Source organism: Heterodontus francisci, chromosome 7, assembly GCF_036365525.1.
Source record: "Heterodontus francisci isolate sHetFra1 chromosome 7, sHetFra1.hap1, whole genome shotgun sequence".
Lineage (NCBI taxonomy): Eukaryota > Metazoa > Chordata > Chondrichthyes > Heterodontiformes > Heterodontidae > Heterodontus > Heterodontus francisci.
The window spans coordinates 122,261,063-122,282,095 of record NC_090377.1 but is presented as its reverse complement, the minus strand read 5'-3'; the positions used below and the strand labels follow the sequence as shown (position 1 = coordinate 122,282,095).

Sequence of the window (21,033 nt, the reverse complement as noted above, 5' to 3'; positions counted from 1 at the left end):
GCAGGCACAAGGCTGGCAAGAGTTTAGAAAGGGAAGGGGAAAAAGTGACCAAGAGGGCAGGTTAAAGGAAGTCCGGGAGGAATCCCAGATGAAAACCCTGTCCGGTCAGCCAAGCCCGTAAAATGTGGAAAGTTAGACCCCACATCCTCCTATGTAAATGCAGACACTAGAAGCATCCCACCAGAGTTGCTAACAGCATTTACAGAAACCTGCAGAGACAAAACAAGACCTCTAGGGGGCATAGAAACAGTGAGGGTGATGCCTGACCTAGTCGAAGTGCCACAGCAGAGTGCAGTAGAGTCTGCACTAATACCTGCAAGCAGGAGTGTCCCAGAGGACAAAGAGGAGATTAGTAAAGAATCCTCCCCCACAGTCAGAAAAAAGAAAACCACCTATCTCCCTAAAATCAAAAGCCTTTGCATGTCTCATCAAAGCACTGAAAGAGAGTTCTGTTTAGACATGCCCACTACTGACTCTCTCGGGGGGAAAAAATTCCAATTTAGGGCCAGTTAAATCTACCCCCCCCCCCCCCCCCCCCCTTGGAAGACCTCAGCAGGAATAAAGGCCCTAGGCAGTCATGGAAATGGATGAACTGAAGAAAAACTTCCCTGAAGAACCACATGCTTACTGGGTTGCCAAAAAGGGGGCAATTAAAGCAGCACTGGCACCAAGAAAAGACAGGCAATTTTAATCAGCTTTAGGATTTATGAATGAATGGAAATGAATGAGAGAAATGCATGTTTTTTTCTGTATCATATATTTTCTCTCAACCCTTTTCATAAACTGCGCTTTTCTCAAATCGCATTTCATTCCCCTGGGTGTGGAGGTGTCATGTAGGCCCACACCTGCCAAGCATGAGGCATATTCATTTCGCCACATGGACATTAAATTTCAAATTGTTGCTGGGAAGAAGAGAAGGCCTGTTATAAGGACTGCTGGACCTTGGCTGGAAAAAAACATTTATGTACTAACAGACATTGAAAGTAGGGAAGCGCATTCCATTCCCTGCTAAGATGATACAATACACAGAGCCAACACGTGGTCAGGCCAGTTAGTCACATGACTAACCTGCTTGGCAACCAGGGGGTTTCTGAATTGTACAGTTTGAACTGAGAGCCTGCAGAAAGCAGAATGCTTCTGGACTGAAGAAAACCTCCTGTCTGTCTGCCTGCTCTCATCCCTTTCTCACAAGCCTGTGAATCCACTGAAGATACATGGATCCCAAGAGAGAAAAGTCTCCTACAGCAAACAAGGTTTAAGAATACTGGACCCCACCAATAAGCAAGATCTACCTATAATCAAGGACAATCAACCTACAATCAGTGAGCTCGAAGAACCGTAACAACAACTCTTCAGATATTGCCTCAAACCTTTCCAATTTATTTTTCTTCTGCTCTTTTCTGTCTCTATTTGCATGTGTGTATCACATATGCATGCTAGCGTGGGTGCGTCGTGTATCCGTAGGTGTCAACCGAATTTGAGTTTATGTTTAATAAATTTCAACATTTTTTACTTTAAACCTAAGAAAGCCTGTTTGTGCTAGTTTCTTTGCATTATAATTTGAAGGCAGTGAACAAGGATTCACCAATGGGGAGCTAAAAACACGGTGTGTTTAAAATTAAAGACTGTTATAGTAAGACCAGGTGAAAGCTGAAAGGGAACCCTAGACCTCGTTCTCACCTGGTTGTAACAGTTGCATACAAAATTCACGTCTTCCTGTGCGGGATGGTCTACCGTCGCCCTTGATAGTGTGCATCGGCTAACAATTGCAGCTTCCCTTGGACATGTACTGTCTCATACCTCATCAACCGTAGACTTTTTTTGTTTTTGTAAATTTTTGTTTACGTGGAGGCATTTTTGTGATTTCCTTTTCGTCTGACAAGGATACCAAAGGTTTATGGCGTGTCTTAATGACGACACGCAATCCAATGATGTAGTCTGAAAATGTTTCACATGTCCATGTGATGGCTAGAGCTTTTTCTATAACCACATAGCGTGTCTCTGTTTCTGACAAAGCTGTTGATGCGTAGCATATTGGTCTATGGCAACCATCGGGTTGCACCTGAAAATGAACTGCACCCAAGCCAGCTGAGGAGGCATCTGCTGCTAGCGTCGTAGATAATGTCCGGAAAAATAAGCATCTCTTTAATGTTATGGAATGCTTGTACCTGGTAGGAATTCCAAAACCACGCTTGCTGTTTTCTGAGGTCTTGTCTCAATGGATCAGTTATCTGTGCTATGTGAGGTAGAAACTTTGCTCAATGATTTACCATTCCCAGGGATCTCTGGAGTTGTTAAATGGAAGTAGGAGGAGGATATTCTGTAACGGCCTTTGTCTTCTGTGGATCTGCCATTATACCTTCACTGCTCACTATGTGGCCCAAGAAACGAATTGAAGTCTTTGAAAATTCAAAATTCATACTTCTCATTTACAGTTAGTCCTGCTTCTTGAAGTCTCTGTAGAACCTGTCAAACTCTTTGGTCGTGTTCCTCTACTGACTGTCCATGTATCAGGATGTCATCCATGTGACAATTAAATCCTCTGAGCCCCTCTAAGATGTTGGACATAGATGCAAACTGATTGAAAGATCTCTGGTGCAGATGTTATTCCAAAAAGTAATCTATTAAAACAAAACTGCCCAAAAGGTGTTATAAATGTGGTTAATAATCTTGAGTTCTCATCTAGGGGCACCTGCCAAAACCCACTATTGGCATTGAGTTTCGTAAGCATGGTGCTCTGAGAGAGTTTCACTAAACTGTCATTAACTGTGAATATTGGGTGAATCTCACATCCTACTGCTTTGTTGAGCTGCATTAAATCCACGTAAATACGGAGAGTTCCATTTTGCTTTGGGACAGGAACCATGGCCGAACACCACTCCGGTGGTTGTGTTACTGGAGAGATAACATCCATTCTTGTCATTTCTTGCAATTGTTCTTGGACTTTGGTCAACAATGGATGAGGTATATTTCTTGGTGTGAAGGCACACACTAGCCTGGTCCCTTCTTTCAGTGTGAACCTGTACTCCATCTTGAGTTTTCCGAGCCCTGTAAAAAGCTTTGGGTATTCTGCTTGAAAGAGATTGTTGGCTTGACTTCGTCTATCTTCTTAATCAACTGCAATTCTAAACATGCATTCCTACTCTTGATCATGCAAGACATCTAAGCTGTCTCCCTCTACGCTGAAGAGTTGCTTGGAGGTTGCCTTTTACTCTCAGTTGTGTCCCACCTGGACCATGCAACCGTATATCTGCCAGTTGTAGGCAATGTCTCATCATAAATGGCTCTTCAAGTTTAACATTTGTGAGGCTTCCATTCACGTAGATGTCCGCCATCCAGAAACCTTAATCTGGGTTATTAATTTCTCCCAGGAAATCTCCTGGTTCTTTCTCGTCTGGATATTGATGTACTTGATTCACTGCTCTTTGTGTGAAGGTCTTCTACTTTGTACTCTTAAGCAAAGAAATTTTGCTCTGGCACATTTTCCCATAATGTCCAGTTTTTTTTACAATTAAAACACTCGGCTTTACTTGCTGAACACTGCTTCCACCTGTGGGCCTTCCTGGCTCCAAAACATTGGCATGTTTTCCCTGTGTCATGCACCTTCTCACCTGTATGTGTTTTCTTTTCCATGAAGTGTTTCTCTGACTTTGGCCTCACAAACTGTAGTGGCAGTGGACTTCTTCTCATCCACGGCTCATCTTCAGCTCCTAGAATGGCCCTATTCGGTTTGCGAACTTTAGCCTGTCTTACAATGTGAATGGCCTTTTCCAGTGTGAGGTCTTCCTTGGATTCCAAAAGCTCTGATGAAGATTCATCAGCTATGCCAATGACTATCCGGTCCCTAAATAGTTCTGCCTTTAATTCGACGTATTCGCATCCTTCTGCCAATTTATAAGGATCGATAATATAGGAATCTATGGATTCGCCAATCTTCTGCACCCGCTTATTAAATTTGGCTCTTTCCAAGATTTTATTGCTGTGAAGATTGAAATATTTATCAAAGGCTTGAAGTACCTCTTCAAATTTATCGGACGCCTCGTTGATCCCTTGTCAGACAATTACGCCGTCCGCAATCACACCTACTGAATATAAAAAGGTGTTCACTTGTTCCATTTTGATTTGGTACGAAGTTGAGAAGCAATCCTAAACCTTAGGAACCTTTTCTTCCATAAGGACGAATTTTGTAGCTGATTGGCTCCTTCTTCATCATGGAAGCTTTCAGGCATTCCAAATTTTGAAGCCATGTTGCTTTCTTTAATAGACTTTTTAGGGTGTTCCCCTTTCTTTAAGAAATTCTGTTTGTTTTTTTCCAGGGCTTGCTTGCATTAATAGAGGTGTCCCCGCTGTTTTCAGGAGTTCCCCGCTATTCACAGAATCACAGAATAATACAGTGCAGAAGAGGCCTTTCGGCCCATCGAGTCTGCACCGATGCATTAAAACACCTGACCTGTCTACCTAATCCCATTTGCCAGCACTTGGCCCATAGTGTTGAATGTTATGACATGCCAAGTGCTCATTCAGGTACTTTTTAAAGGATGTGAGGCAACCTGCATCTACCACCCTCCCAGGCAGGGCATTCCAGACCGTCACCACCCTCTGGGTAAAAAAGTTCTTCCTCAAGTCCCCCTTAAACCTCCCGCCCCTCACCTTAAACTTGTGACCCCTCGTAACTGACCCTTCAACTAAGGGGAACGGCTGCTCCCTATCCACCCTGTCCATGCCCCTCATAATCTTGTACACCTCGATCAGGTCACCCCTCAGTCTTCTCTGCTCCAGCGAAAACAACCCAAGCCTATCCAACCTCTCTTCATAGCTTAAATGTTCCATCCCAGTCACCATCCTGGTGAATCGCCTCTGCACCCCCTCCAATGCAATCACATCCTTCCTATAATGTGGCGACCAGAATTGCACACAGTACTCCAGCTGTGGCCTTACCAAAGTTCTATACAACTCCAACATGACTTCCCTGCTTTTGTAATCTATGCCTCGATTGATAAAGGCAAGTGTCCCATATACCTTTTTCACCACCCTATTAATCTGCCCTTCTGCCTTCAGAGATCTATGGACAAACACGCCAAGGTCCCTTTGTTCCTCGGAACTTCCCAGTGTCAGGCCATTCATTGAATACTTCCGTGTCACATTACTCCTTCCAAAGTGCATCACCTCACACTTTTCAGCATTAAATTCCATCTGCCACTTTTCTGCCCATTTGACCATCCAGTCTATATCTTCCTGTAACCTAAGACACTCCACCTCACTGTTAACCACTCGGCCAATCTTTGTGTCATCCGCTTTTAATAGGCTTTTTTAGGGTTCCCCCTTTCTTTGAAAAATTCAGTTTGTTGGGGTTTTTTTGGTCAGGCTTGGTTGTGTTAGTGGAGGTGTCCATGCTGTCTTTGTGAGTTTCCTGTGCTTTTCGGGAGATCCTGCGCTTTTTGAGGGTTTCCTACTCTTTGCCTTCGCGTTCAGCCCGAGTGAAGGATGGGGTTTTCCCCCATTTTTTTCACTTTCAGAGCACTATGCCTTTAGAGAATTACTTCAAGCTTTTCAAAGGGCTTTTAACCCAATCCAAGACCGTCAGTATCATGACTCACCTGATCGCTGGATTCTACTTGCGACCACCATGCTTCTGTGGTGCAGCCTGTATTTCTGTGCTCTGACTCACTGCAGCTTGAGCTCTTCACAGCCTCTTTTGCAGGTAAATAGTTTTCTTACTGTACCGGGCCAGTATTTATTTTTAAATTTCTCTGTTGTTGCCCACAGTTTTACCGCTGCTTTACTGCTGTTTTACTGTTGCCACTATATTGTGTGTTGTTGTTGTATTTGTAGCATTGCTAGAGCATTCTGGAGAAAGTCTTCGACTCCGGATAAAGTCAACGAACAACTCTTTATTTACATTTACTATATACGCTCTCCACAAGCCTCCTAAACTAACATCGTCTCTGCTGCTATTTCTTCTTCTCCTCAAGCCTATACCATGTGACTGTTACATCATCACTATTACAGTGGGAGGGGTCACTCTCATTGTCTTCAGTATTAACCCTTTACATCCTTATACTACAGGTATCAGCTGTGGTTTAGTAGTAGTACTCTCACCATCTGGCTGATGACACTTGTGGGTTCCAGAGACATGAGCACATAATCATGGCTGATGTTCCAATGTAGTACTGAGGGAGTGCTGCACTGTCAGTGGTACTATCCTTTGATAGAGATATTAAACTTAGGCCCCAAATGCCCTCAGGTGGATGTAAAGAAAATCCCATGGCACTATTTGAAGATGAGCTGGGGAGTTCTCCCCAGTGTCCCAGCCAATATTCATGACTAAAGCAGACTACATTGCTGTTTGTGAGAGCTTGCTGTATGGACATTGGCTGCTGTGTTTCCTACAATACAATAGTGACTACACTTCAAAAGTACTTAATAGGCAGTGTTGTGACATAGTGAAAGGCGTTATAGAAATGCATGTCTTTCTTTATGTTCTGGTTGTAAAGTCTGGCGCAGGGCAGGGGATTGTTCTGTGCATCTGGCGATCTGCAGGTTTCTTTTGTGCAAAGGTAAAACAGGTGGGAAGTTTGAAGTTGCCTTTTTAGGTACACACTCAAACAAAGCAAATGGGAGGGGTCTGCAAAGCAAATATTTAGTCATCATTCACTGCTCAGGTACAAAAGGAGAGCTATTTAAGCAACAAAAAAAGCACCATTCCGTCACGTTTGGCCCTTACTTTGAATCCCACTGTGCTGACAGCACAACTTCGGAAACCTTTGCATTGCAAGGCAGGCGTATCGAGAAACACCAAGGGGCAAAAGCTGCTTCTATTCGGGGCTGCTGAAAAAACACAACTTGGCTAGCTGAGTGTCTCTTGTTGGAATGGAGAGGCTCTTACAACCCAATATAGAAGGAGAGTACCCACACTGTGCAGTGTCAGCACTAACCTATTACATTCCAGAATGCTCTGGGCCTGATTACTGATCATAGAATAATACAGCACTGAAGGAGACCATTCAGCCTATCATGCCTGTGCTGGCTCTTTGAAAAAGCAATTCAATTTGTCCCGCTCCCCTGCATTCCCCCATAATCTTGCAAGTATTTCCTTTTGAAGTATATATCAGGGGTTGAAGGACGTCAGTTATATCGAGAAACTGGGATTGCTCTCCTTAGAACAGAGAAGATTAAGGGGAGATTTAATAGAGGTGCTCAAAATTATAAAGATTTTTGATGAATAAGAAGAAATTGTTTCCATTGGCAGACGGGTTAGTATACAGAGGGCACAGATTTAAGGTAATTGGCAAAGAAGCCAGCGGTGATATGAGGAAATGTTTTGTGCAGTGAATTGTTATGATCTGGAATGCGTTGCCTAAAAGGGTGGTGGAAGCAGATTCCATAGTAACTTTTGAAAGAGCGATTGTATATATCCTTAAGAAAGGAAGATTTGCAGAGCTATAGGGAAAGAGCAGGAGAATGGAACTAATTGGATAGCTCTTTCAAAGAGTCAGTATGGGCACGATGGGTCGAGTGACCTCCTTCTGTGCCATCTGATTCCACGAATGCAGCTCTGTGGTTGGAACAGATTTGATGAGGCAACTGGCCTTTTCACATGTTTAAACTTTATGATGGGTTGTTCTGTTGTTATGACTGGGGATGTTCCCCATAGAGCCGAGAAGGTTAAGAGGAGATTTGATAGAGGTGTTCATAACCACGATAGAGGAGAATTGGTTTTCAGTGGCAGAAGGGTGGGTAACCAGAGGACACAGATTAAAAATAATTGACAACAGAACCAGAGGCAACACGAGTAAAAAAAAATATGCTGTGAGTTGTTCTGACTTTAATTCTTTATTGGATTTAATAATGACTATCTTATATTTATATAATTGAAGGCTTGATGAATATGCGAGGGAGAAGGGAATAGAGGGACATGGTGGGAAGAGGTAATTAGAGTGGGAGGAATCTTGTGTTGAATATAAACAACAGAGTCGACCAGTTTGTCTGAATGGCCTGTTTCCATGGCGTCGATTCTGTGTATGTAATCTTTCTGCTTTGCTGTTTCAAGCATTCCGAGGTCAGGCATAGAATGAGTCAAAGCCCCCTCTCTTCGGATCGGGGGGGGGGGGGGTCATTTTCTGCATATACCCCGCTTCCAAGATGCCCCCCATAACCAGTACCTGCACTGAAAATAACATCCTGGACCATAAAGTTCCCTCTACCCTGTCCCTTCAATACAGGCTAATGGTAACCTCAGAGGTGCAGTTTCTACTTCCCCAATGTGGCATTTTAACACTAACATTCTTGAAGCCTCTGTCATTTTAGTGCCAAACTGGCAGAAGTTTTATGCTGCAGACTTGAGGATCACAACCCCTAGACTGCCCAACAGTTAACATGGACCTGCTCTGTTGTTATATGCTGCTGTTCCGGGCCTGGATTTACTTTAAGCTGCTCTTACTTACACAGCAAGGTGCAACAGGGCAGTCAATAAAAAGGACTTTATGTAGCACGTTTCACAACCTCAAGGCATCCCAACTTTACGGACAATGAGGCATTTTTTGAAGTGTAGTCACCATTGTAATGTAGGAAATGCGGCAGCCAATTTGTACACAGCAAGGTCCCACAAACAACGACGAGATAATGAGCAGATCATCTGTTTTAGGTGTTGGTTGAGGGCAGGACACCAGGGAGAACTCTGCCTTTCTTCACCATGGGATCTTTTATATCATCTGAGAGAGCAAACAGGGCTTCGGTTTAAAGTTTTATCTGAAAGATGGCACCTCCAATATTGCAGTGTCCCACAGTATTGCTTTGAGACTGTCAGCCTGAATTTTGTGCTCAAGTCTCGGAAGTGGAACTTGAACGCACAGCCTTCTGATTCGGAGGCGAGAGTGCTGCAACTAATAATGAATAAACCCCAGCACAACTGGGGTGTACATCGAACAATGTTTCAAAATCAGTTAAAATAGTGGAGTCGTAGGGTTCATTGGGCAGCTTCACTAACAGGAATATCTAAACTCACCGTTATTTGGTATCAGTGATTTTAAGTGTGATTCAGAGCTCGTGAAGAAAATGAGAAGCAAGTGAAGAATAAGAAGTGAAGATACCCAGACACGGATCAAACTTTCATGAACTCCAATTTTATTTTTCCCCTAAAATAAAATCAACAAACAACAAAAAATAGAGAACAGAAATCCTTTTCATAAATATCTACTTTTCATTTCTTCTTATAAAATCTTAAGACTTTCTTTCCAAAATATAATACATACAAAGTTTTAAACTACGTAAAATGACCACGAATGGGTAGGGGGGTGGTGAGGAAATCAAAGTTAACTTACATCTTCACTTAAGGAGCTGTGACAAGTTCAGGTGCTACATATAAATTGCTAGTTTGAATTCTGAGCCTAGATAGCACCCAGGTATAAATAGACTTGCAACAAACCCGTATTTAGCTAGCAATCCTTAGAGTTATTTACATTTGTTATTCAGAATTATTTACATTTGTTAGTCCTTAAGACTTTCCGTGCAATACACTCCAAGAGGGACAAGTTTGAATTATAACAGGAACCAAGTACCTACCATAAACAAAAGTCACCTATCTTCCACCTACCATCTCTCCCCGCTCCCTTAATCCAACCCGTTTAAGTGCAGTTTGTCCAGGTTGTGGTCTATTTGTAGGCCTGTATAAGATATTATTTTTAAGCAATATTTAAAACCACTGCAGGGGATATACTTTAGAAAATGTTGCAGTTGCTGCGATAAACTTCAGCACTTTCTTCAACCCCAATGGGCTGCAGTCACGTTCATTAAACTACTGTACCATTGAGTTTACGAAGGTGAGATCTGCCTGTTGTGTTAGTTTTGATGACATACCATAATACTGAGCTCTCAAAAACAAGCCGACTGCTAATGAATTACTTTTCAAAGTGTGTTAATTTGTTTCATGGGTACAATGCACAACGATCTCACCTGCAGAAATTAGTTAAATGGCCAACTAAATTGTTTTAATGCAGTCAGTTGAGGGATAAATGTTGGCCAGGACACCGGGCACAATGCACCTGGTCTTTGAAATATTGCGGTGGAATCATCTACGTCCACCTGAGAGGGCAGACGGGAGCCTTGGTTTAATGTCTCATCCAAAAGACGACACCTCCGACAGTGCAGCACTCCCTCAGTACTGCACTAGAAGTGTCAGTCTAGATTTTGTGCTCAAGTCTCTGGAGTTACACTCAAACCCACAGCCTTATGAGTCAGAGGCAAGAGTGCTACAACTGAGCCACAGCTGGAACATAATAGCAATGGAAGGCTCATAAGGTGCTTGCTACATTTTGAAACTGGCACAACATAAAAGCAGAGAGAGTTAGAACAGGCATGCAGGAAGACCGAGACACAACAGTCAGAGGAACACAAGCAGACAATGAAGAAGTGATGGAGAGGTAGAACATATACAGAGAGAGGAGATAAAACAATTGGACAAACACCAACAGTTGACACTTCACTTAATGAAGGTCAGCAATTGAATGAAAGGCAGTCCTGAAAGTTGCAATGCTGCCACTCAATTATCATGAATTTTAAATCAACTTAACATTCATAAGAGTGATTGCAGAGTTAACTTACAGATGGGATCAGGCAGACACTCAACCTTTACAGTGTGAATCAGGTGATGTGATTTCGACATCCTGGCATGGACCATATTCAGCAGGAGTTATTTGGGCACATTGGGTGTATGTTTCACCTGTTTTTGGGCATTTATTAGGCACAATATGTACCAATTTCTGGGCACAAAGCCCTATGCTTAATCTGCAATGGCGTCCGCCAAATTGGTCCTCAAAGTTTTGAGGTGTCCCTGACGGCTGCCTGAAATCAGTTTTGGATCACTTTCAATGTGCAAAGAAGGACACTGTGCCTGTTTTAGAATCTTTTTTGTAAAATACAGGAAGAAGTGGAAGAAGTATGAGGTGTGCAAGCACCAGGCTAGTTTCGCCTTTTCTATAATGGCCTAATCAGCAGTCCTCTAAATTAGGCCAGTTGTTTTAAAGTTAACCCCTTTCTGTTGAACGTATATAACTAGTGTCCCTAACTGTTAGAAACTGTTACAATAGCTCTAATATCACAGGTTAGTGCCTGCAATTTAATATTCAGAAATATTTATCTGAATTACACTCCAGTGATGAAAAGGGGGAGGTTCAAACTCCCTCCTGTCCCCATGAGGATTTATCCAGACTCCACTGATATGTCAGGCAAGCGACTTGGCATTACGTGACATTCAGTACAAATACCGAGTTTCTTGCCTTATTGCGCTTAAATTGACATGGTGTCCAAGTACATTTAAAAAGTCCCAAGCTGCTGTGATTAAGGAGCATAGGAACAGGAAGAGGCCATTCAGCCCCTTAAGCCTGTTCCACCATTCAATGAGTTCATGCTTAACTTGAGTACTAACCCATTACCCATGAACACCAATTTTTGGCACGAGAACTGATAAAATGCGGACATTCTTTTCTAAAAAAATTTTTTAAAACCACTAATTGCAAGCAATTCCTCCCAGCCCTGACACAAATTAAAACAAAATTTTAAAAAATTGCTCCTTCCCACTCCCCTCAACAGCAAAATTCGTGTTTAAAGAAGCATTGATAAAACAAATACACAATTCCCCCTGAGAATCTGTTTTAATGATGTTGGTTAAGGGATAAGTATTTGCCAGACACTGGGGAGAACTCTCCTGCTCTTTTACATCCATCTTAAAGAGCTGACGGGGTCTCAGCTTAACATCTCATTCAAAAGATGGCACCTCTGACAGTGCAGCACTCCCTCAGTGCCTTAGAGAACTGACAAGGAATTTCTCAGTGCTTCCCTGAGAATTGGCTGCTGCTGTTTTCTAGGAGGGGTTTGCCTTTCCCTGAAGATGACATGGCCAGGGAGGAGTTGGATGGTATGAATTGATGGGTCTAAATGTCTTTTTTCACCCTTCTTTTCATATGTAGCTGGGCTAGTAGAAAATGCAACCAAGGCTATGGGTGTATATCAATATTCTACCACAAGGTGTCACTAGTATCACACTTATGAAGCACACTGGGGACATCTAGGTGCAAAACTTTGTCACTGCACTGGATTTTTTGTGCAACTTAACTCTTGGGGACTTGAAAATACTTTTACTGAAAAGTAAGCGTTAGTACAGAATGGAATTTCCTGGGACTTTTCAGTTAAATTTACCATTTACAGGAATTTGGATTCATTATTGCACAGACTCCTCAATGTACAAATTGCGAAAATTACCAAGTTTTACAATTTCATTCCTGGGACATAGGTATCGCTGGCAAAGCTGGCATTTGTTGCCCTGAAAAGGTGGCGGGGGTACTTTCTCTTGATCAGTATGACACAACTGAGTGGCTCACTAGGCCACTTTACAGGGAAGCTGAAAATCAACTGCAATGGTATGAGACATGTCGGTCAGACAGGGTAAGGACAGACAGCAGGCTTCCTTCCCTAACCAAACATGACTGAACCAGTTGGGATTTTTTTTAATGACAATCCAACAATTTCACGGTCACTTTTAGTGGCGCTAGCTTCTTGTTTCTGGATTTAAACTGAAATCAAATTCTCAAATTAATCAACTGATGATCAACGGGGCTATTAGTCCAGGCCACTGAATTACTAAACCAGTAGCATAATGTTTACCCATTTTTTTCTGATTGTCAATGATAGAACAGCGGAAGCTTGGAGAAATTACACCGACACTCCAGGCTGTCCCCTGGTGTTCCGGCAGAGGTTACAACGAACGATCATCCTGTCCCAAATAGCTATTGAAACGAAAAACTCTAACCAACATTTTTTCCCCTCTTATTTTTTCATAGATCGACCATCTGCCATATTTTATATTGATTTATAAAATAAATCAAAAATAAAAGGTGTGAACTGTGGCTCAGTGGGTAGTGATCTGCCTCTGAGGCAGGAGGTTGTGGGTTTAAGCCCCACTTCAGAGACTTGAGTATTGAAATCTAGGCTGACATTCCAGTGCAGTACTGAGGGAGTGCTGCATTGTTGGAGGTGTCATCTTTTTGAATGCGTCATTAAACCAAGGCCCCATCTGCCCTCTCAGGTGGATGTAATATATCCCATGGCACTATTATGAAGAAGAGCAGGGGAGTTCTCCCTGGTGTCCTGACCAATATTTATCCCTCAACCAACATCACACTAACAGATTATCTGGTCATTTTCACATTGCTTGTGGGAGCTTGTTGTGCCCAATTTTGGTTGCTGCATTTCCTACATTGCAACAGTGACCAGGTGTTGGTTGTAAAATACTTTGGGATGTTCTAAGGTCATGAAAGCTGCTATATAAATGCAAGTCGTTCTTTTTATTTCTGAATTTCTGACGGTAAGATTGCACCACACCGCCTTTTCTCCTGAAAGCGCTCTCTGGGTAAAGAAGTTACTCCTGAATTCTGAATTGGATTTATTAATGACTATCTTGCGTTCATGCCCCCTAGTTTCGGACTCCCCCAGAAGTGGGGGCACCTTCTCTATGTCTGCCCTATCAAACCCCTTCATAATTTTGATGACCTCAATCACGTCACCTCTCAGCTTTCTCTTTTCTGGAAAAAAGAGCTCCAGCCTGTTCAGTCTTTCCTAATGGTTCTTTTATCAATGGAGCTATGAAGCCAGCTGCAAGGAAATCCTGTGGGAAATTGTGTGACCACTGAGCAGTAGGCTTGGGAACTCAGTGTGTGTGTGTGGGGGGGACTGCAGTTGTGAAGCCACATTCAACACGATTGCCGGCGCAGTGAAAGCATATCCCAGTCCCCCCCTCAACCTCCACCTCCTGTGTGTTATTAATATCCTGTAGGGCTCTAGTACATACTTGGACTAAGTGACGATAAACACCAAACAAACAGCCCAATCTCCCCAGGAGTGTCATTATCTAAAGATCAGGTTACAGTTCAAACTAAGTAAATGAAAGGTGCAGTGGCCAATGAGTGGCCATGAATGTTGTCCACCTGCAAACAAACTGTAAGCGTATCTAAGTGTCGCTGCACCAGACTGAGTGCAGCAAGTCCACTGAGGGGCCTCATTATCTAGTGACCCACTACAACTAATCAGGATCCAATACCATTCAACAAACTGTCAATCATGGATGCTAATGCCAGCAAGACTGACGGGGTTAAACTAATAAAGCGAGATCAAAAACGCACTGTCTGAAAGGGTGGCAGAAGCAAACTCTGTGGTAACTTTCAAAAAGGAATAGATATTTGGTATTTACTTTATCAAAATCCTTCACTTTTATCAACGTCCTTCATAACTTTAGAAACCTCTAAAGATACAAGAAAGGTGCATTTATATAGCGCCTATCACAACGTCAGGACATCCCAAAGTGATTTACAGCTCATGAAGTACTTTTTTCTGAAGTGCAGGCACTGTTGTAATGTCAGTAACAAGGAAGCCAATTTGTGCACAGCAAGCTCCCACAAACAGCAATGAGATAATGACCAGATAATCTGTTTTAGTGATGTCGGTTAAGGGATAAATATTGGAATTGGATATATACTTGAGGGGGAAAAATTTGCAAGGCCATAGGGAAAGGAGCAGGGGAAGATGGGTTGAATTGGCTCTTTCAAGAGCCCTGCAGTTATGATGGACCGATTGCCTCCTACTGTGCTGTATGATTCTAATAACTATAGGGCAGTGAGATGGAGACACAGTAACACTGAGATTACACACTGGGGTGCAAATATTTAATGGAGTGGCTGAAATTTGATGCCTGCTGTTTGGGTCAAGACTTTAATCTAATTTATTTGTTCCTTACCCTGTTCCTTAAAACCTGTTACATCTCTCACATTTTCCAGTTCTGATTAAAGGTCAACAGTCTGAAACGTTAACCCTGTTTCACTCTCCCCAGATAATGCCGAGCCTGCTAGTATTTCAACAACAACTTATATTTATGCAGCGCCTTTAACGTAATAAAACATCCCAAGGCACTTCACAGGAGAATGATAAAACAAAATAACACTGAACCAAATAAGGAGTTTATTAGGTCAGATGACCAAAAGCTTGGTCAAAGAGGTAGGTTTTAAGGAGGAAAGAGAGGTGGAGAGGTGTAGGGAGGGTATTCCAGTGCTTTAGGGCCTAGGCAATTGAAGGTGGGGCCACCAATGGTGGAGCGATTAAAATCTTGGCTGCTCAAGAGGCCAGAATTAGAGGAGCACAGACATCTCGGAGGGTTGTGGAGCTGGAGGAGATTACAGCAATAGGGAGGGGCAAGGCCATGGAGGGATTTGAAAACAAGGATGAGAATTTCAATGTAGATCAGCGAGCACAGGGGTGATGGGTGAACAGGAATTGGTGCGAGTTAAGACATGGACAACAGTCGTTTGGATGACCTCAAGTTTACGTCAGGTAGCATGTGGGAGGCTGACCAGGGGTGCGTTGGAATAGTTAAGTCTAGAGGCAACGAAGGAGTGAATAAAAGTTTCAGCATTTTCCGTTTTTAATGACAGATTTCCAGCGTCCATAGTATTTCGCTTTTGTACTAATTTAAAGTGTTATTGTCTCTGCTGAAACAGTGTGCCGTGATTTAATTTCAGGCTTTCCTGGCGTTTGTATCTCGATCCACTCCACATTTTTTTTGTGGCAGGCATGAGGGTGAAGACAGAGAGGAAAACTAAATTAGCAGCAATGCTGCAATAATCCTCAAAACTGGGTAAGAGAGACCTAGGCTGTCCCTGGTCTGTACTCACCCACTTACGTTATGCAGTAAATTGCATTTATATGGCACCTTTAACACAGAAAAGTGTCCCAAAGTGCTTCACAGGACCGTCATCGCCAAGCCATATAAGGAGATATTAGATGTGGTCAAAAAATTAGGTTTTAAGGGGCATCTTAAAAGAGAGATGGAAATGTTTCTGGGTGGGGAAAATTCCAGAGCTTAGGGCCTCGACAGCTGAAGGCACGGCCGCCACTGGTGGAGTGATGGAAATCAGGGATAAACAGGCCAGAAGTGAAGGAGTGCAGAGGGTTGTAGGGCTGAAGGAGGTTACAGAGATAGGGAGGGATTCAAACAGAAAGATAAAAATTTAAAATCTGAGGTATTGCTGGATAGGGAGGCACTGTAGATCAGTGGGCACAGGGGTGATGGATCTCTGTGCAATTTATTTCCAGCCCGGCTTTTATCCTCCACCTCAGCCGGTAGAATGTAAAGTGAAAGCTGCTCAGTGGGCATCTGCAGGCTGCAACGGCAAGGGGAATCACAGTCAAGAGCACAGTCCTATCCTCACCTGATACATATTTACGCTTGAACTTTCTCCATCAGGTTGTCAATGGATATCGATGAGGCATGGGAACCCTAGCTGATGTTTCACCTCTCCTTGCCCAGGCCCAGCTACTTTGAGACCAACTAGCCAAAAGGATGGAACCTGGGCTCTTTCTGATGTGGAGGGCTCAATACCACACCACCACTGGAGGGTTGGCTGCTCTTCCTTTCACCCTGCTCAGGTTCCAGTGATTCGAGATGGGGGCCAAGTAATCTCATTAAACCCGGCAGTGCAGCTTCCAATGCAAACAAACTTCTTTAGGGCACGAGGGAGGTGCAGCCAATGGTAGACCATGGTCTCTCTCTCTCTCTCTCTCTGCTACAGTTCCTATTGTAAATCACCCAATGTTTTTGATACCGTGATCATGCCCCCCATTGGATTAGGATCACTTCCCCCCCCCGTCAGCCGAGGCTCTCTCTCTCTTTCTGGATTAGGCTATTACACAGCAGGAGCCCAGCTCATCCTGATACACTGCACAAGTATACATCAGGCCTGGATTACGTTCAACTGTGATGCCTTCACAGTCATATAGTTTGGACACTCACTGCCTGGGTTCACACATCACTCACCGTAAATCCTGATACAGACTGGGTGACAGTTCTCCCAAAATAAAAACCAACATCTTTTTTAACATAGTGAGAAAGTAGAAAAGTCCAGTAAGGTTCCTGTCTGAACAATGATTTAAGGGATGTAAGGAGCTCTCTGCAACTGCAAGAAACCATTTACTAGCTTTATTTATTATGGCAAAAATAAAAGCGGCTATCAATTTACTTTAACAGGCTGCACTGTGGCTTGAACAGTATTACTTTGGGTTCAACGGGAAATACAGCACGGGGGAAGGTGCTAATGTAGTCTAGTCCCATGACAGGCAGAAAAAGACCCTTGTCCAAATGCTAGTGGCAAGGATCTGTGGCAGAACATTGGAGCAAATGATTCCAGCTAACCAGTGTATAATCTTAACAACGCCACATTAAGATTTGGATGAACATGGGAATATGGTGCTGTACAATTCAGGCCATCACGGACTGCAGGAAGAGAGAGAGAAGGGCAGTAACTCAGAGCGACAGGGAGAATACAGCAGTTATGAAATGCTCTATGGTGGTTCATTATTATTTTTTGTGCCTCTTCTCAGGTTCATTTAATAACACAGCTCCTCAGGCTTTAGAAAACGTGGTCTACACACACACAAAAGAAACCTTCCCAATAAAAACAGCTGCATCAAAAAAAAGTAACCATTGCTGCATGTCTACCTCTTTTCTCCAGTAGTTGTGCTCAACGTTTAGTCCACCTGCTGACTGCTGCTTGTTATTTGAAATGGACCAGGTTCTGGTCGCTCTTGGCGCAGATGATGGAGCACGGTGACCCCTTTTTAAACAAGTTGTGAGCATGCGACTGATTCTGCTAAGATGTAGTTACTGCAAATAGCACATCATACAATCATTAAAATCTGCAAGTTGAAAGACAGTGTAAAAGACTCAAGAGGTAAAATTACCTCAATGTATTTTTTCTTTATATCTATCTATCTACAATATATATAATGTGAACCCTCTGACTAGAGAGCTTTAAACGTGTGACAGTGGCACTTGTTTGTGGTAAGAAGCAGAGCTGGCTACTCCTGTCCTTGCTGTCAGGGCTGTGCTGGCCTCGCTGTACATGGAAGCATTGGTCTGTTTCCTCCCCCGGCAACACCTACTGGTGAACCGTTTCCAGGATTCCAAGGTCTTCCCGGACCAGATCCAGACTCCAGAGGTGATCCCCACCACCAGGCACATGAAGTACTTTAGCATGAAGACAGCGTATTCAGGTCTAGGGTTGTCCTGGCCCCCAGGGCAGGGGCAGCTGAGGGCTCGTTCCCAACTGTCCCTGTAGTGCTGCTCGTAGATGAAACAGGCCACCACTATGGTGGCAGGGACGGTGTAGAGCACTGTGAAGATTCCAATTCTGATCATCAGCTTCTCCAGTTTGTCTGTCTTGGTGCCCCCTTGCTTGATGACACTTCGTATCCTGAACAGGGACACGAACCCAGCCAGGAGAAACATCGTTCCTGTGAATAGGTAGACCACCAAAGGAGCCAGGACGAATCCTCGGAGGTTGTCCAGGTTCTGGTTCCCTACATAGCAGATACCAGCCACCGGGTCCCCGTCCACAGAGCTCAGCGCCAAGACAGCTATGGACTTGACACTGGGGATCAGCCAGGCCGCCATGTGGAAGTATTGGGAATAACCAGCTATGGCCTCATTGCCCCACTTCATGCCCGCTGCAAGAAACCAGGTAAAAGACAAGATGACCCACCAGATGGAGCTGGCCATTCCGAAGAAGTAGATCAGCAGGAAGACCAATGTGCAGAGAGCAGGGCCAGTAGTCTCGTAGTGGATGTGGTTGTAGTCTTTGTTACAAGCCACATTGGCATGGCCAGCAATCAGCCTGATGATATAGCCAATGGACACGAAGAGGTAACAGGCCGACAGGAAGATGATGGGACGCTCTGGGTACTTGAACCTCTCCATGTCGATCAAAAAGGTGGACACGGTTGTAAAAGTGGAGATGAAACACAGGATGCACCACAAGCCTATCCAGAAGGTTGCAAAAGTCCTCTCGTCCTCGTTAAAGTAGGGTTCGTAGCATGGGATGGCACAGTTGGGCACGTGGCCAGTCTTGATCTTGTTGTACAATGGATGACTCTCTTTGGAGATCAGGATCAGTGGCTCTTTACACCTACATTTTCCATGGCAATTTATCGACTGAGCAGGTTGGTGTCCAGGATGTGGCCATGAAGGTCTTAAATTCTTGTTGGAACCCTTGGATGCAAGGGTGGGCTTCAGAAATGGGGGCGACATGGTCGTCACTTCTGTCCTATTGTAATCCATGCACAAATTATCGGGATCTCCGAGCATGGGCAGCTTGTCGCAGTTCATTCTCTCTGGCCAAGCAAAACCATACTGTCTCATCAGAGGGGAACAGCCAGACTTGGCTCTTTCGCAGACAGATCTGCAAGGCGGCAGGGGTTTTTTGTAGTCCACCAGGCAGATGGGAGTGTAGACACTACACAGGAAGAACCGGAGGTCCGGGGAGCACTGTATCTCCACAAGGGGCCAGAACTGGTGGACCTCCAGCCCTGCCTCATCCTGGCTGTCATGGTTGAACTGATTGGGCATGTAGGTGAGGTTGTAGCCGATCCCTTTACACATGGGGACCGTAATCTCTTGGCAAACCATCGCCTTAGAGGCGCAGAGAGTAACGCCTGCAAGTCCCACTAGGCTCAAACAGACCTTAACCAGGAGCAAGCAACGCACTGAAAGCCTTTGGAGCATGGTCTCCAGATTTGCAAAGAGGATCAAACCTTTACACTTGTCCTCGAACTTTTGCCCTGGGTTTTCACAGCCACATCTCGTCTTCTCCCCACCCACCCCCAGACACGGTTAAACACAGCCGCACCTGATCGCAGCCTCAAACATAACTGGCTGGATTTGAGAAGAAATGAACAACTCAGGTGAAATGTCGATTTCAGTTCTCTTTCATGCAAAGCGGCCGCTCTCCAAATGAAACAAGGCAAATGTTTAAAAACGAGCATTAAAACACTTCAAATTATTCTCAATGTATCTGACACTCTTCCTGCTCTTTCGTTTCTCGTCGATTTCTCCACGTTACTCCTGCTATTTTTTTAACTGATAATTTCAGCTGTTTAAAATATGTTTTATGTTCAAAGTGTTTGGCGGCGATATGGCTCCGATGCTTTAACCTCCTCCTGGGTCTCTCTCTGGTCACTTAGGTGAAATTGCTAGCACAACAGAAGCAATCGCGGGTGGGGGGTACACTCGTTCAGGTACAAACTTCTTGAGATCTTCCAATTTTTCTTCTTCTAAAGTTGTCTCCAGGTATGTATGATGGTCTGTAGCGCACGTCCCGATTCCCCGAGTCTTTCTCCCAACATTCACAAACGCCGATCGCACACTACAAAACTATAAATCGGAGCCCAGGTAAGCTCTGCATCTCTCCTCTCCAAACAACGGCATGCGTTTATCTCCTTTGCTCTTTTCTCTCACACTTCCTTTTCCCCCTTTTCATCCTCTTCTTCCTCTATCCGTGTATACTACTCGTTAGAGTCTGGCTGCCGTTTTGCCCGAGATCCAACTCCTTGCTCTCCCGATGCCGTGTTGCTGCGCTCCACTTGCGGCTCTGCTATCAGATTGTTACTTTTTATTAAAACACAATGTAGACAAGGTGGAGCTCGGTCCAACGTGTCAATCTCCCTTCCCGTGCCCCTTTCACCCAATCGGAGGGCGCGCTCCGTGACAACCCCGCCTCCCATAGTCTTGACCCACCAATCAGCAGCCACGGGCAGGACGCGCTGCCCATTCACAACGCGAGCCGAGGAGGCAGATTCATAACCTCCTCTCTATTTTGTGCCGACCAATCACTCAGCCAGTGCTGCCTTGTTGTTCCCGCCCATCTCCTTGTGGTCCAATCAAATGTACAAACAAAAGACCCGCTCATTATTTCACTGGCCAATCAGTAAAAGTAGGCAGCTAACTGTGTGAAAGTATCAATAGTTTGTTTTCCAATTTTAAAGAGACATTGCTCACATTTTATGTTGCTTGAAACTGAAAATAATTCCCCAATAACAGACTCTCCTCCTTCCCCATTTAAAGGAACTTCATCCTTCAATTTGCAGCATAGTAAATAACTCCAAAGGAGATTGAATGCTGTTGGAGTGACAGACAAGGGTGAGAGAGATTTCTGTCGCTGC

The 21,033-nt window shown here is 44.0% G+C and overlaps 2 protein-coding genes across 2 annotated transcripts in view; one reads left to right on the top strand and one right to left on the bottom strand.

The window, feature by feature from the left end:
* ccnyl1 (cyclin Y-like 1) overlaps positions 1-17,737 on the top strand; it is a 129,636-nt gene extending 111,899 nt beyond the window's left edge. Inside the window, exon 10 of the mRNA XM_068036084.1 lies at positions 17,419-17,737. Within this exon, the coding sequence (XP_067892185.1) occupies positions 17,419-17,451 (33 nt within the window). The 3' untranslated portion in view covers positions 17,452-17,737. The remainder of the gene's footprint in view (positions 1-17,418) is intronic.
* Positions 9,141-20,451, bottom strand: LOC137372295 (frizzled-5-like). Its single transcript, XM_068036081.1, has one exon. It carries the CDS (start codon positions 19,595-19,597, stop codon positions 17,849-17,851), a length of 1,749 nt encoding a protein of 582 aa, XP_067892182.1. The 5' UTR covers positions 19,598-20,451; the 3' UTR covers positions 9,141-17,848.
* Between the last annotated feature and the right edge of the window lie 582 nt (positions 20,452-21,033).